This window comes from Micropterus salmoides, unplaced genomic scaffold (genome assembly GCF_014851395.1).
Source record: "Micropterus salmoides isolate LMB-PRFRI ecotype aquatic unplaced genomic scaffold, ASM1485139v1 Ms_hic_scaffold_11, whole genome shotgun sequence".
In the NCBI taxonomy this organism is placed as follows: domain Eukaryota; kingdom Metazoa; phylum Chordata; class Actinopteri; order Centrarchiformes; family Centrarchidae; genus Micropterus; species Micropterus salmoides.
Genome location: NW_024040152.1, coordinates 7221712 through 7239184, shown reverse-complemented (window position 1 = coordinate 7239184; position 17473 = coordinate 7221712). Strand labels below are relative to the sequence as shown.

Here is a 17473-nt window from a genome sequence, read left to right as displayed (position 1 = left end):
TATTGCAGTTAATTACTAACTACATTGATCTGACACCTTTGGTTACTATTAACTTTACAGATCCAGATTTCACAATGCTGAGTTTATAAAATATGATGTATTATAGATTAAACTACCCACAAGTATATAAAATAGTTAAATAGCTCCACTGAGACCAGCTACAACATTAAAATGCTACTTACAGTACACATTGATTAATATTAGAGTATTAATGATAGTGTATATATAAATAATATATACATACTTTTACTAAGGTGACATTTTGAATGCAGGAATTTACTTGTGGTTAAATATGTTTATATTGTAGTACTGCTGACTACAGCCGCCAACACTAATTTATTATTTTATGAAATATGAAGCAAAATGTATAATTAATTATAATTAATTTGTAATGATCTAAATTATTATTTCACTTAAAATGTAACTTATTGATGGGTAATACGGAATGCATATCCTCCTATTTTTGCTTAGAGCTGGTTGCCTCCTCTGACGGCTCAAAATACATATATGAGAGTCTCACTGGGTTAAAATGAAGCTTTATTTGTCAGTTTGACCTCAGTAACTCCAGCCAACCCTCAGCAAGCCATGTGCGTCAACTGGAACCTTTATGTGGAAAGTGTTTATTTGCTATGACATTGAAAATTTCTACAAATATCACAAGAAGATACTGTATCTGCTTGTCCTTTTCTCCCCCAGAAGTGGCGTACCGCAGCATGATGTGGCATCATCTATGAATGCTTTCTTGGAAACTTGTCTAGTGCAGCCTGCTAATTTTTAAAATAAGCAACAGCATGAGAAGCCTGGGGTAACAGAGTCAGTGATTCATCAGTCACCATTCTTGTCGTAATTATGATTTCTATTTTGACATCTGGGGAAAGTCTTTGAAGTGTGTTTGATGCCGTGGAGAAACAGCGAATAGCCTAATGGAGACAGAGTTTAAAAACTGTTCTGTCTTCTATGAGCAATCCCACTTGTGGCGAAACTCCATCACAAAACTGGAGCTTTCCACTAAAATAAAGACGTCTGCTCAAAACTCTTTTACTGCTGTATGTGGACATTAGTTTTTTTGTATTCCCTAACCCCCATTTTGGGGTATTTACTTAATTATTGAATAATAAAATCCCCTTTTCTCTAGAAACCAATTCCCAAATATTCTTGTGACCACCTCCAAGATCGACAACCAGTTTTATAGAAAAGTATTAGCCATCTGTGTGGAAAAAGCTTTTCTAAGTCTGAGGCAAACATGGCTGATCCTTATGAAAACAGTCATAATGAGGAGGAGTGTTACGCTGGAGTTCCTGTTGTTTGTTGGTGCCTTCACCTCTGTTTGTCTGTAAGTCACTTGTAATGTCAAAATCAAGAAATAATGACGCTTAATGGTGCCTCTCTACTTTGTCATGTGTTACCTCGACACGTGTAGGTGCACCTTTTGATCCCTCCCCCACCACCCGAGAGCATCTGACACTTCTGTATGATGTGTTTTATGTGATTATCTTTTCCTCTGAAAACACACATTGTTACACTCTGGCTTTTTATTCATGAAAAAAAGAGCAGAACATCAAGGGAACGCCGGCCCAGGCTGGCTGGCACATATCGCAGGGTGTTAACAGGTGAGGGTAATTTCCTAAAGGTGCAGACACCTGGCCTCACCTGGGGTTCACGGCGAGGTCAGGACACCTGTGCTGTTTTATATCTTAACTCCCTGCAGAGGGCTTTGCTATTACAGGTGTTCACACCTAACATTTATTTATTTCAGATTTCACAGGTGCTTCAGATACACTCAGCAGTAGAAGAGCCCAGGTACAGTCGGTTTGAGAGGAAGAGGCACGACAGAACGTTGATTTAAATTTTGTATGGTGAGCTCTTGCACAAACTTCAAATATATTTACAATAATAAACAATCAATGATTCACGAGATGTGATATTTACAGTTATTACAAATAACGTGTTCACTGACTGCAGCTGAATGAGTCAGTCACTGGAGTCGATATCTCTTAGCAGTAGATTTAAAAACAATTCACATTGTTTCATCTTTCGTTGGCAGAGGAGAAAAACCCACTCTGGTGTCGAAAGACTCTGGTCAAGTTAATGCCAAGAAATCTGTGGTACAATACAAACAGTTTAATTGTGTAATTAACAATCAATAACCACTTCTAGTTAGAACATTTCTGCTGAAAGGAACCGAGAAACACTTATAAAACAGTCAGTCGTAACAAAATAACTGGTGTTCTCATTGAAATAAACTCATAAAAAAGAAACACTTTTATACAGAATATTTATACAGGAATAGCTTTTTGAATTGGATTGTTAACCAAAGGAAGACACATCGCAGACATCGATTTTCACACAGATTGCATATGTTTTTCTTTCTAAGGTGTTCTATAGGTTAGTCATTTTACCTAAGCTTATTTGCATGATAGTAAAAATTGCATACAACATTAATTGTGAAGCTTGTAGCATGAGTTGGTTGACATACAGCACTTTTTATAGGCAACCTTTAAAGCACATTTCTCCATTTAAAACGTTTAAGACACTTTTTGTTTTTACTGCCCATCGAAATTACATTTATAAATAGAAAATAGATTGGTGGAATTTTAAAAAAGCTCTACGTAACATAAACTTTTTAAAAAAGTAATTACATCAGAAACACTGCATGATCTGCAAATAAATAATGTCAGACAACATAAACATGGTGTAATTCACATTTCTAACTGTGTGGCAATTCAGAAAGTTACAGTGACAAAGGTTTTGCAAAATAATGTAACATCGGCAGTGCCGTATAGTACAAGGCATTTGTTGGCATAGTTTCTTTAAGACTGTATTTTTTTTTTTACAGTTACAATATAATGTCTATATATATATTTATATTTCCTCCCTAACAAATAATATGTAAAGACTGAGCTATTCTCGGAGATTCACCTGGGCTGGGTGATCGCGTTCCAGAGTGTAGAGTGATCCATAATCACATTATGCGCTTTTTAAAAGAATAACTAATCTGCCAGCAGGCTCCAGACTCGATACCTCATAATTAAGGCCTTGTCAACCACTTGGTCTGTGATTTCAATTTTTTTTTAGTTTTTTTTTTTAAATCCAGTTAAACATCACATACGTAAACACCTATCAAAGTCCTAGCAAACTCCAGGGAGACTTTTTTCTTTTTAAATATAATCAGTAGCTCAAAAAGATAAAGTAAGTCAGTGTAAAACAACAGACAGAGTGCAGTCAGCAAATACCCACGGCAACATACTTATAATAATTTTTTGTGCAGATTATTTAAATGATGCATCAGTCTTTACAGTGTATAATAATACAAGTTTTACAAAATCCAAAAAGTAGTACTTGAGTCTGAAATGGTCTTTCTGGTGAGAACACTCACTTCACAGAGCCTGTCAGTCTGCAACTGATTTTATTATATATATATATATATATATATATATATATATATATATATAAAAAACAAACAACACTCCTCATATAGTCCAGGCGCTGTACTGATTAAAAACACTACTTTTCTTGATTTGCGGTGTGGTGGTTCTGTGTCGGCCGAAGTGTTACATTTAGCACAGTCATCAGTCTGTGTGTGTGCACAAGAAAACTCTCAGTATATGTTCAGATGGGGAGAGTCCTACTCCTTTGCCTCGTGTTCTAACTCTGACTGGGCCTCTGCGCCTCGGCCCAGCTGCTCTTCAATCTTGATGGAGAAGATGGTGCTATTGGTCTGCGTGCTCTCGTCCAGCTCCTTCAGCAGCTCTCCGCTCTCCCTGAAGTCCGTCAGCTCCTCCTCGAAGGCCGAGCTGCTGCTGCTGCTGGTGTTGGTGTTAGTGGTGGCTGCGGTGTTGTTGTTATTGGGCTCCTTGAGCGCCTTGGCTGGGTGATTTACGTAGAAGCGCTGGTTCTGGAAGAACTTAATGATGGTGAGCTTGGGCAGGTCCAGCTGGGCCGACAGAGTGTGAATGGCCTCCTCATCGGGGTACAGGCCTACGTCCTGAATGAAGCTCTGCAGGATGCCCAGAGCCTCCAGGGAGATCTTCCCTCCGCAGGTACGGGACTTGATGCTCCCTCCGCGGCTGCCCTCGTCCTCTGTCTCTGCTGGAGAGGCGGTGGAGGGCTGGCGAGGCGGTAATCGAGGGCCTGTGGTGGGCTGCTGTTGCTGCAAGGGCTGCTGGGACAAAAGGGGTTGGGAGGGGTGCTGAAGGGACAGGGAGGGTTGGTGCTGCTGCGACTGGGGTGGCTGAGCCTGCAGTGGGAAAGAAAGGGGAAGAGAAAGGAGACGGGGATGTTATCAGTGAACACTTATCGGCGCCTTAATAAGGCCTTTCATTAAAATCAATTGAGTTGTGAGGGAAAATGGGCCCGCTGTGTATAGAACAGGCACTTGGTTGAAGGAATTTTCCATGTAATATCTCATTGAATGTAATCAGTTCTGCAGATATGATTTTTTTTCCTTTTTTGGTTGTGGGAGATCTCATTGTGGGGGTAGAGGCAACAGTGCATAGACACACACACACACAATCAGCCCTACACACAGTGGGAAACTGGCCTCTCTATTATAGCCTCTGCTGCTTATCAGTCTCTATTGCCAGGCAGTGATAAACAAGCTCCCTGTGCACAATTCACGTAGCGATGGTCTGGCTGATTTGCTGCAGTGTGAGAATGCTATCGATGGCTTTCACTCTGCCGTCAGAATCCCGTTAGTGTAAACACATGACACATTACTTGTAAAATGTCTCATTGTGTGGTTGGAGAGGGAATGAGTGGGCAACTCGTGGTCCCTATTGACCCCGCAAAATGGGTGCTCTTTTATTTTCATTTCTGAGTCAGACACTGTAGAATAGGTGTTTCATAATGAAGTTTGCAAAACAGCACTTTGCAAGGACTCTTGTTTGCCAGCTGCAAAAATGCACCCAAAGATGTGATTTTACTGTACCAATATACTGAGCTGTGATAGTTCTTGTTGAGCAAATGTGAGCTAATTTGGCTAATGTATCGCGTTAGTAAAGGACTGGCACAAAATATTTAAACACTAGTCTCTTATGGACAGTGTAAAACTGCACCATTAAGTCAGAAATAATCACATTTCATCAATCAACAACCATTTCTGTTTGGTTTGCATGCAAAGTATGCACAACATTTCCTCATTCCATATCTGCTGCTAAAATTGATTTGTAAAAGAAATCCTATTACCTTATTTATATCCAGTAAATGGCAGCCTTTGTGAAACACTGGCCACGTCTCCAAGTAACCAAATAACTAATCAACCACTCAGCTGTGACTCAGACTTTTAATAGAAGTGTTATTGTACTTCATTAAGATACTTCGACCGTTAACCGAGCCTTGTGTGTTCTTTTCTATTCATCTGCCAGGTGTCTTTTATAAAGCAGCTCTTTTAAATAAGTTCAGGCTAATGATATCTTTGAAAATGGCTTTTTTTCACTGAAAAGAAGGAACTTTTAAGTGTTGCTATGTTGTATCTAATTAACAAGAGTTCATAAAAAATCTTAAGTGTTGTTTATTACAAATTCCTGGAAAATTAGTTAAGATTAAAGGAACGGGAGGGAGGGGAATTAGGCTTTTAACTTTCTGATTTACAACTTCAGGAAAAGTATGAAAATATGCACATATACAGTAAGAGTAATCGGTAAGAGGTGTATCAGGAGTGTGTGTTTGTTTCTGTGTCTCACCTGAGGCCTGTATACATGAATTCAGGTTTCAACTGACATTCATTTGCAATCAGTCAATTCACTGATTATTTTCCTCAACTGAAAAATGCTGATCAAAATCTCTTAAATTTCATGTTGACGTCTTAACAATAGCTTGTTTTGCAAATCCCAATTCTATTGAGCATACAATCACATAAAACAAAGAAAGCAGCAAATTCTCACTTTTGAGAAGCTGGAACAAGCGAATGTTCGGCATTTTGTCAAAATACTTGCTGATTTACCTTCTGTTGATCAACCAATAGATTAATGACTAATGGTTTCAGCTCTAATATGAATAACAGAGTTGGGGTCTGTGCTTACAGTACATGACCACAAGTGAAGCCTTGTATGTGCTGGTTTGTGTGTATGTGTGTGTGTTCATACATCTATAATGTCATGGATAATGTCGAGTGTGTGAAAAATGATTCTATTTAATAAAAACAACAACTTGTAAGTAAGCATATTACATTCTGTTTATTCCTATCTCATTTTTATTTGTGTTTGCATGTGCATGTTTTGATGGTTTATTATAAACATGTCAACAACGTCTTTGTGCATTTTAATGGGAGTCACACACACACACACATACACCTACATTATGTTTTGAGTGTGTTTGCATCATTTACTGTTTAAATGGATTCTCCAGAGAAGCGTGAAGCCTGAGCTGGTTGTGGCTCAGTGCCTTGCCTAAAGGCACAGTCGGGCCACATGTGGCCATGCTCACCTGCAGCTGGTCACTGGAGATGTGCATCAAGTGCGTCGGCCGCTCGTTGTGGTGCTGTTGCCCGGCGCTGCTCTCCTGCTCGTAGATGGCGTCGCGTTCCACCTGGGAGAGGCTCAGGAAGCGGCGGATCATGGAGAGGTTCTCCCAGAGCGTCCGGTTCTCTGGAGAGGGATCCTCCTTCCAACGCAGCAGCTCACAGAGCCAGCCCTGAAGGAAGAATTAGAGAGGAGAGACACAGAGAGAGAGAGTAGATGAGTAAAACATGGTCTTAAGACTAAAATGTGAGCACAGGTCAAAAATAAATTGATTAATTTTGTACTGCTGTCTCTAAGAGGTTCCAAGAGTATGGAAACTGGTTAAAAACAGACAACCATTTTTAGAGTGCTTTACCTAAGAGAAGGACCAACTTATAACATTTTGGTGTTCAATTAAATATGAGTAACAAAGGAACCTAAATGTAACACCAAATGATTAGGTGCCAACAGATGTTTTACAAAAACTCAAGTAATAAAGTAAAAACACAAACACAAAACACCCCATTTGTTTCACCGTAGCTGTACCTGCGGTAAGTATGTTTTTTTTTGCCACAGCAAAAGATGAAGATGTGAATTAGCCACGGTCAAGCAACACAGCAGGAAGGAACAATTTAACATGACGAGAAACACACACTTGCATACTGAGTAGCACCTTGGGCAGAAAACAAGTGGCTCTCATGTTTGAAACACTCCAGCAGAGGGCCATGAAAGACAGAGCCGAGGAACAGTAGTGGACAATTACAGTCACAAATGCTTTATTTGATCAATACAATGGTTGCATGATAAGTCTGACCTTGATGGTCAAAAGATTCAACACAAGACTGACACATTACTGAAAGTGCAGGACAAAGGGTAGCATGAACTCACTTGTAATTTACTAATACATTGTTTTGAATAGTAAAGCTGCAGAACTGCACAGGATAACACTCGTGCAAAGTACAAATCTGTTAACAGATATACTCTGAAAGGCATTGTTGATGATATGTATGGATGTTTTACAAAATGTTGAAATGAATGACCAAGCAAATTTTAATTTGTTTAAAAAAAAAGTTTAGGCAAAAATGTCAAACATTGTCTGGTTCCAGTTGCTCATATGTGAAGATTTGCTGCTGTTCTTTGTCTTACATGATAGATAAATAGGTAGAAAGTTTACTTTTTTGACTGTTGGTTGGACAAAACAAGCAATTTAAAGTTAGCTTGGGTTCTAGAAAAGCATAATCTTCACTTTTCACAATTTTCTGACTGTTCTGTTATAAACAAATTGATTAATTGATTAGTCGAGATAATAACTGACACATTATTCGCTAATGAAAAATAGTCATTATTTGCAGCCCTAGATTAAAACCATATGGCCTTATCTTTCATTTCTGGACTTGTACATACTTTTGTATTATAAGAGCTCAGGACTTGGGTTTGGTTGATTGAGATTAGGTTAACATTAGCCACATTTCATGTTACAGATGGGATAAAGCATGATGTGGAATAAATACAATGACTAGAAACGTCTCACAATTACAGTAATTCAAATGTGTTTGTTCATCGAGCTGAATGACAAACTGAGGATTCATGACTGTATAGCCAGAAGGGCTCTGCAGGGGCTGAGTGACGTGGTCTCCCAGGCTCAGACGTGACGACCTAAACCTCAGCGGGCCAGTGTGTGAGTAAGAGTGAAGGGAAATAACACATTGTAGTGCTGTGTGGGAGAGCGAAGCAGAGTGGGAGGGGGAGATAAAGCTGTAGTGAATCTATCAGGGGGGCTGTAAACGGACAAGAGTGGCTGAAGAAGGAGGGACGGCCGGGGAGTGAAACCAGCGAGGAGGAAACGCAGTGTCAAAGAGAAGCAGTGAGGTGTGTGTGTGTGTAACAGAGGGCTACTCGCTCAGCCGGGTAGTCTGTCCTGGCAGTGTGACAGAGCGGCGCTGTAATCTCCCGGCCAGTGCGCGGCAGCACCTTTCATTTCCACAGGATTACACCGCGCTGCTGGTCCGCACACAGACACAAACACACACACACATGCATACACACAGAGGGCAGAGCCACGCCGCCACACTGCATGCAAGAGATAACTCAGCAGTTTGGTTGTCCCCTGTTCCAACTCCTCCCATAAGCCACATCAAACCCAGGAGGGGTTTTGGAGGAGGCCGAGGGGGGGGAGAGGAGAGAGAGAGAGAGAGAGAGAGAGAGAGAGAGAGAGAGGTGCGGGTAGAGGGGGCCATAAAGCCTGCGTGCCCACCTTGTTCCTTTGCCACGTTTATTGTTGCGTTTTTAATTTGCATGCAGAGGGATTTGGACGCCGCTCCAGTTGGGCTGTCTGTGGCTTCAGCTGATTCGGTAGTGAGGGAGAACACCCCCCCCCACACACACACAAAAAACAAACAAAACACAAACAGACGCACACAAACCACCACACACCATCTTGTCAAAGCCAGAGAAACAGTACCCCGGCCCAGCGATGGAGTAATCCAACTCAAACACTCCCCAAACCAGCAGGATTAAACCCAAAGTAGCAGAGCCAATCAAACAAAGGCACGACGTGAACTCCATTTCAATGCCAGGAAGTCCATTTGATGAAATAAAGTACAGAGAGTTTATTAGTTCACAAGTGTGAATGTTCGCTTGTGTTGCTTTTTACTTTACTGCCTGTATTTCTACAGTTTTGAGCTGATAATTTAGCTTTTATCGAAGGAGCTGAAGGAAGAATCACAAGCCACAAAAAAAAAAAGAACATTTGCTAAACGTTTTTTATGTGATGTATGTCAAACAGCAGTTAGCGCTGCTCCCAGCCAGCACTGTGGACAGTCAGCATTTTGCATGGCAGTTTCAAGAGCTTTGTTTGTGTTTGTCTAATTGCATTGCTTCCACAGGCCAGGCAGAGGCAACAGGGATAAAAGGGAAGAGCGAGAGAGAGATGGTGAGAAACAGAAAGAGAGACTGAAAGAAGTTAGTGATTTGACTCCCTTGGTTTAGTAAATTTTAATACATAAAATATATTTCTTCTTGAATGTAAAGTAGTATGTAATTTATCTGTTTGATTTCAAACACACTTTTAAATAAATGTTCTTTCCCAAGAATTATTAAATCAACAAGATTTTATGTTCAACATTCCCGTTCAACATTACCATACTGTTGCAAATCTGTTTTCCCCCTTATTGTTTAATGTAATTTGTTGAGCCTCTCCACCACAGCTGACAAGCACCAACCGCTCTTGATTGGATCATGGAACTTGCTGCCCCTGCTGCTAAAGTGTTCCAACACGGTCCAGAAAACAAAAATCTAGGGCTCTTCAATCCAGTGTACTCTGTGTTTTGTTGAAGATCATTAAGGGCTCTCTATAAATAAATAGAACAGGTAGTTCAGAACAGGCATAGTTGCTGGCCAACACAGTACAGTATACACTCACTGTGTTTCACAACAACTTGTGTTAAAAAAAAATGTCCTTGTGTCACGCACTAGTGATACTTGCAAGAAAGTCTGTGACTGAGGAGATGGATAATTATTACTTACAGCAAGCCTACATGCATATTAAAAACAGTATTAACAGAATTGTTTTATTAAGAAAAGGACTTGGACTGTATGGTTAAGTCTCACACTTCTCATCAACCCTCACTACACAGAACCGCAGGCAGCCATTTCCAGAAAACTATCTCAGACGTTATAGACTATACAATTAATGGATATATTGATAATGAAAATTGCATCCATAATGTACAACATTATGGGACACAAAAGGTTACCTGAAATTATTTGACAGCATTTAGCTACATTTAAAGTGGAGTGACTTAATGAAAGTCAAAACTCATTGCTTACAGAAAAGAAATGCTGAGCAAATAATGAAAAACTATATTATTTTATTATTAGTTTAATAAAAAGTAGCTGTTGTGGCAATGAAAAAACTGACATCCAATCTTTAGTGGATGACATTAACTGACATTCACTGATGTATCATCACAGCATGACGTCAATACTGATGAGTATGTTGATGAGCCTGTGACAGAAATCACATTTACATCACACTTGCATTTATATCAGAGACTGATACTGATCAGCTTTTCACAGTTGACCCAGTGAAGTAAACCAATGTATTTTCCCAGCCTCGATTACCTTAGAAACCACAAAATATTTAACTAGAAAGCTAAATACATCTCTCAGTTGAACTCACAGATGCTGCATACAGGTTCATCGAAGCAATAAGTACTGACAGGCATAGGATTATCTTGCTATGTTGGCACACACCTGCGACAACATTGCACAATAATCCGCTGCCTCTAGGTCATTGTTGCTTAATTATTAATTAGTTTCAAACAACGGGACTGACAATCAAGAACCACCAGCCATTTCTTGTTTTACAGCAGCCACAGATCTGACCAGAGGCTCAAGGGGCTCTGGGGTCATAAGGTGGCAAATTAAAACGGTAATAAACTGTTCAGCAGGCTATTGTGTAGTCCTAGTATAAAAAGCAACCGGGTGTTCTGATAAAAATATTTTCCTCGCAATACAATAGTGGAATTCATGCGCGGGATTCACCCAGCTATGCAATGTGGTGCACAGTGTATGTGAGTGCTGCAGTCACAAGCTGCCAATAAGAGCATAGGCCTGCTCTGTCAGAGAACAGCATGGTATTCACCACCCCAACCCACCCACCCATTCACCACCAAACCTACCACTGCAAACACCCCCAACATGGAAGCTCAGAGAAACACTAATGAACAACTGGCTTTGCAGTGAGACAGGGACAGCCGACAGACAGACAGAGGTCTGTCACACGGCCTGGCCAACACCTTCCCTCTAATCTCATTTGCTTGTTATCAGTCCCATCAGGCTGACCTCGGCCACTGAGAAAATAAATAAATAAAATAAGCCAACAGATGTCCATGAATTTGCCATTTGAGTCCCCCCCCCCCCTTCCTCGGATTACTGCGAGACCAAAAATAATGCCTCTGTTTCAACCCTGGAAAAGAAGACCATGAGTATATCAAGCACCATTTACATTTGGACAAAAAAGGCCACGATGACACATCAAAAAATTAAACATGAGAAATCAGAGATGGAGAAATGATTGTGGCCATTGTTGTGGCTGGCTGTTTGGAGGACTGGACCGTTTCGGAGGCAGTCAGACAACCCTCTTCTTTGTCTGAACAAGGGAGAGAGCTAAAAGTAGGGGGAAGACAATGCATTATTGTCTTCCCTCCTCCTTGAACCTGGCAGAGGCCCAGCACTGGCAGACAACACTACGCAGATAAATGCAGCCGATAACATGTTTCTCCTCCGTGAGCAAGCCAAACTGGCGGCTGCACGTGCGCGTTCACCCCGCAAGGTAACGTGTGCCATGTTGTAAAAACATTATGCCATGGTGGACGCCCATCTGCTGACGACAGTGGAGTGTTGAAACGTTCCTGATGCTAGGGCATATGTGAATCTGCCGCAACAATAAGCAATAATTGACTGCACGATTCAGGGCCAGATTTTTTTGGGGAGGATAAGTCTTAATATGCAAATAGAACTGCTCTGAGTGACTGTACAAATAATCTTTGGCATACTGTGAAAAAGATAGGGCAATGGAAATGGGGTCAGTGGCTTTATTTGAACTGCAATGGCACTTGGAAGGACAGCAATGATATGCCCAAAAATATATATTGAAAAAACACATTATACTATGCTCGCATACCAACCACAATGCCACGAAGTCCTGTTTATTAGTGTATTCAATTTCTTCTTAAATGTCTACACAGCCATTAAATGTTGTTTGCTCAACATGCTGTGCAGTAATTATGTTATACACTGTACGTTACAGGGATAACATGAGCATTGAAGTGAACTAATAACAACTTACAGAGATGATTTCATGCCATTTGTCTCATCAGATAATGGGTCAGGTGAGCAAAGCTCCCCCCCCCCAAAGGCCCTCTGTGGAGGTGTTCTGGTGGTCCCACCATCAATGCTTAAAGCGTAGGAATTAATTTATGGTTCAAGATAGGATTTAACCCGTTGATTATTGTAGCACCACTCCAATGCTAGATGAATAATGATGGTTATGTCTGGTATTCATTATATATCCAAAGTAATCATATTTCTATATTCTTTCATTGACTATGTGATAGGGAGATGATCACGGCGACGGCAAGGTTTGCACTAAAAATGACTCCTGTCTCGCTACAGGAAAGGAGAAGATTACTGAATTGTGCATTCATTATATACCCAAAATTAATCGTGTTTGCATTCTTTCACTTAGAGCGCAGTAAGGAGAAGGTTTGCGCTGGAAATGGCTATGCTAGATCACAAAATACTAATTTATCTAGCGTTACTGAAAAGATTACTGAGCCTTTTTTTCAACATGTTTCACATTGTAATTGCAGTCTCTTCGTAGTCTCCATGTCCTGATGTATTTACGTTTTAAGGATGGCCGTGTCAGTGCTATGGAGCATATGAAACAGCTCAGTGCAGAAGCACAAATCCACTTTTACTTGATCACGTCTGTTTCATCAGTTCTGTGAATTTAAACTAGTGACCCACTGGTCACGAGTTTCTCTAACCCTTTCCATCGTCAAATACATGACTGGACATGAACAACAGAAAAGAACCAGCAACACAACACAGGGCATGACAACATTAAGTATTTCACATGGTTGTGAAGAAAGAAATAATTAGTTTCAGATAAGGGAAATTAACATTTTTCAAAAAATATACTACTTTGTTTATACCATAGCTAAGACACCATATGGTGATCAAAAAGTTGAATTTATTGTTAAGCCACATATTATTATTATTATTATATTTTTACCTCTGAATAATTTTTCATAACCTCACCATCTGATTCCAATTCACACGCCGGTCCTGAGCATTCATAAGGAGGCATACTACAAAACAGATGGATCAAAGTGACATCTTTTTGAAATGACAGATAGGCCCTTAGGATGGTTGGATCTGCGACCACAGTAATGGATGATGAAATTTGTAGTTCTCATATGTACCAATCACGTAACTGCTTTTCTCTCTTAAGGAAAGCTTTTGAAGATTAAAAACTGAGTCATCTAAATCATTTGAAACTTGCCTTTAAAAAAATCTTTATGACTATATGACTCTGATGTCTTGTCAGAGTGGATGCTTTCCAGATTATGGATGCCAGATTGTGTCACTATCCTCTTTTGTGAGGATGTCAGTGGCTGAGCTTTAGGAGAGAAATTTGCCAGTCTGAATCATACATGCCAAACAATTAATCTCTATTCGAACTGCGACATGGAGAAGTCTTAGCAAAAACAGTGAACGTTTTCTGAAGAGGGGTCACGACCTCTCCAGATACAATAAGTGAGTTGACAACAATAACAGACTGACAGCTAACACGACACACACATTGTGGAGGCAAGGCATGACTATGCAGGAAATGGCCCTCTGTGTCAGCACTTGCTACTAGAAACAATACCAACCAGTTCTGTGTGGCAGTAATGTGACGTCATGGCTGCCAAACCGATAAAGTGTGCAGGGAATTTTCAAGCAACCAAATAGAGGCAGATGGAGCATAAAGAATAGCCAAAGGCAAATGACCGGTCCATCTAAAGTGGAGCACATTAAACATCTGTGTGGTTACAGTGGGGTTTTTTTTAACTGCGTGTTTTGTTCTTTTTCAGCAAAGTTCTTTTTCACAGACAACTGCACATAACATTGCAACAATACTATAACCTAGGAGTTCACTGGTGCAAACACTATTAATACTTGTGCTGGATTCTCAGCAGGATAACTGCCTTGCACAAGAACAGTAGTAAAGAGACAAGAGAACATATCGAATTTGAATATCTACAAAATTAGAACACAAGAATGTTTTAATACCTTCTACATTTGTACTAAGAATATTTGTAGGCAACATATTTTTACCTCATAAGAATGTGAAAATTAATTAAAAATACCAATCAATATCACATTTTAGTGAAATTGCGTTGTCTTTGTCCACTAAAGCACTTCAGATTGTTTATGTGTACAAAATGGCTGAAAATCGAGTCACTGATGATGCTACAGTACATATGCCTCTTTGTATCAAATATTAGTATTGATGAAATTGCACCATAATCTAGTTTAGCCTGGCGGTGGGATGATATTTGGGTACCAGCACTGTCTGCACAGCAACAAACATGGTTCTCCCACCACAAATTTATCTCTTGTTTATAATATTTTCTGTTCAATACTGCCGAAGCAGATGGAGGATGAATGCACAGAAGACAACAAACACACTGAAGATGAACTAGAGATAAACAACAACTGCAGCAACATTACAAACACAGAAAGCACCTACATGGAGTCTGGTTCTATCAATTATAAGAGCTTGATTGAGATTTAATTCAAAGCTGGGGTTTAATTGCTAATATCAAAGCATAATTAGGCTGATAAATCATGACTGATCTTATTGAATTAGAGATTGAAATAGCAGAGAACCTGCAAATTGTCTATGTCAGCTAAATAAGTGTTCTTAATAGGCCTACAAGTTTGCTTTAGATACTAATGAAATGGAACAAATTTCTATCCCCAAAAAGTGTTCCGAAATATAAGTCTTCATATGCAGTTGTTTATTCAGTGCTATGGCTGTGTGTCTTGCTCAACAATCTTGAACTTAAAATAGAATATTTACATAGGTGCCAATGGAGTAAACACAAAATCTGAAATGTCTCTCTGTACGTGGCTGAAAAGGCAATTATGTCTTCCTTCAAGCTCAGTTTATGCAGTACATTGTAAAAATAGTGACTAAAGAATATGGTATAGACCCAGCGATGAGGATGGAAAGCCAGTCTCTCTCAGACAGCAAGATATGGAATGAGAGAGGAGATTGTGAAAGACAGAGAGAGGGAGAGCAAATAATGCTAGCAAAACCAAGTGCACACAAGCACCAGCATGAGCACTTGGATAGGTCCTAATATCTCCCCATGCAATTCCCCCTCACTCAGTCATACACACTCCTGTATGCACACAGACACACACACACACACTCTCTCTCAGACTGCATCTGCTGGAGCTAGTGGCTGTAGTTAAATTGAAATATTTCCCGGCGTGTGTCAGAAGCATGCAGAATGATAATTATGACAGATCTGATTAGGCGGGCCGAGTCGGGCGGCTCCGGGCTGCAGGTGCGACCTTGTGCATTCCTGAGTGTGTAAATAAAATTAATTACAAGCGTAGGGGGCGCGCAGCGCGTGACATCAGCGCGCACAGGGGGGACTCCCACGGGGGGCACCCTAATGGAATATTTTCCCCGAGTCTAATAATACAGTTGGTATTGACTTGAGGTAATTAGGGGGATCATTAAAGCGCTTTTCCCGGCGTATTTGCCTGCCTGATCAGATTAGCGAGAATGGGCCTCAGAACAAGCCCTGTGTGGTCTGTCAGGAGAAGTGGAGACAGTGGGAGAGGGTTAGCTAGTGAACATTTGTAGAAAAGAAAGAGCTAGCAAAGTACTGTGCCTGTCACCAGGGCAAGGGTAGCATTTGCAAACAACCTAACAAGATTAAGGACTAGTAAGGTTAAGCACGTGGCCAATAGGATAAGCACTAGTTAGCACTCAGGAACTGTTGAAATTGAGAGAGGGCTAGCGCACTATTAGAGAAATCCTAGATCAGTTAACTAGCAAACTGGCTAACACCTGCTCCACAGCAGAGAACATTTGTCATATAATAATGCATTAGAGGTGACGAGGAAGAGACAATTTGAAGTCCTGACAGTCGGGGCAGATTCCTATTTTGGACTGCAGGGTAGGAGGCAGGCGAGGAGGAGGGAGAGGGTTGTGCAATTGGAGACAGATGGGGTGAGAGGTGGCATGTAAGGCGTAAGTGAGAGAGATGGCAGGAGAGACACAAAGTGCTCTGAGCATGCTCAGTGAGAACCCGGGCTCCTGCTAAGAGGAGGAAGGTTCGATGAAACAGGCAGCGGAGAGAAAACAGGCTGGTGGGAATTCCACTGTCCATTAAACAATAAGAGAAAGGCTCATTTCAGAAGGAGGGGAAGACTTACCGTTTGCAATATAATTCATTCGCTAAATTAATTATTCAGACAGCTGGGTCTCCAGTTCAAGAAATTGTGTCTTTAATAATAGAGAGGATCTGGCCTAGTCTGTTTCCCATGGCAACCTAATAACCAAGCAGGCACAGGAGATAAATAAATAAATCAATTAATAAACAGTCACGGCCCTTTTAGATCTCTAGGGGTTGTGATATGCTCACTCTAATCTGCCTAATTTGAGGGAGAGAGGTGTGGAGACCTGTGAGTTTGCAAACAAAAAATGAAGACATCTTGATGCCTGCCCTGCCATAGCACAGAAAGGACAACTTGTGAAAAGTGAAGAAAAATTTCACGGTGCTGCTCCAAAACATAGCCCCTAGCAGTTGCTGATATTAAAAAGTATCTGATAACAGCTTGACTGTATCCATTTTACTATTCTAGGATGTAATTTAATGCCATTTGTACACAACTCTACATGCAAAACATGACTTCTAACGCGCTGACCCCAAGTGGCTTCTCAGTAACAGACAAACCTCTGAACGGTGACAATCTAGAAACAGACACCCAAAAGGTCAGCCATCTGCCCCTCTTGTTAAGCAGCCATTGGATGGAGCAGAGTAATAGATGTGGTGTGTGTCGTTGGTCTGTCTGTGTGGGTCATGTGCCAAATATCTGAGACTAAAGCTAAGAAAAGCGACCAAATAAAACATGTACATCCACTAAGCAGATTCCACCCCAACAGGAAATTTGTCATTTTCCAAGCATGAAGAAAACAGTTCCAGTTATTCTGTCACCCTCCCTTCCTATTCATATCACTGTCCCCACCTGCCCCCACCCACCTCCACCCTCTCCCCCACCTCTCCAGACCAACAAGGCACTCACTCCCCCCCCCAGCATCAGCCCCCCCCCCCCCCCCTCCACTCCAGGGACTGCCGTGCCAGGCGGGTGCAGGGTGACAGATGGCATACCCCCTCCCCCCAACTCGCTCTCCCCTCTCCCCCCTACTGCACCAGCCCCCCCACCCGGCCCCCCGGTGGCGC

The 17473-nt window shown here is 41.0% G+C and overlaps 1 protein-coding gene across 10 annotated transcripts in view; it reads right to left on the bottom strand.

Moving 5' to 3' along the window:
- Positions 1 to 1841: 1841 nt before the first annotated feature.
- LOC119897086 (DNA-binding protein SATB1) overlaps positions 1842 to 17473 on the bottom strand; it is a 60147-nt gene continuing 44515 nt past the window's right edge. For all 10 annotated transcript variants that reach the window (XM_038710635.1, XM_038710640.1, XM_038710641.1 and 7 more), the window contains 2 exons: positions 6424 to 6630; positions 1842 to 4237 (listed from right to left, as the gene is read on the bottom strand). In XM_038710635.1, coding sequence (XP_038566563.1) covers positions 3626 to 4237; positions 6424 to 6630 — 819 coding nt within the window. In that variant the 3' untranslated portion in view covers positions 1842 to 3625. The remainder of the gene's footprint in view (positions 4238 to 6423; positions 6631 to 17473) is intronic.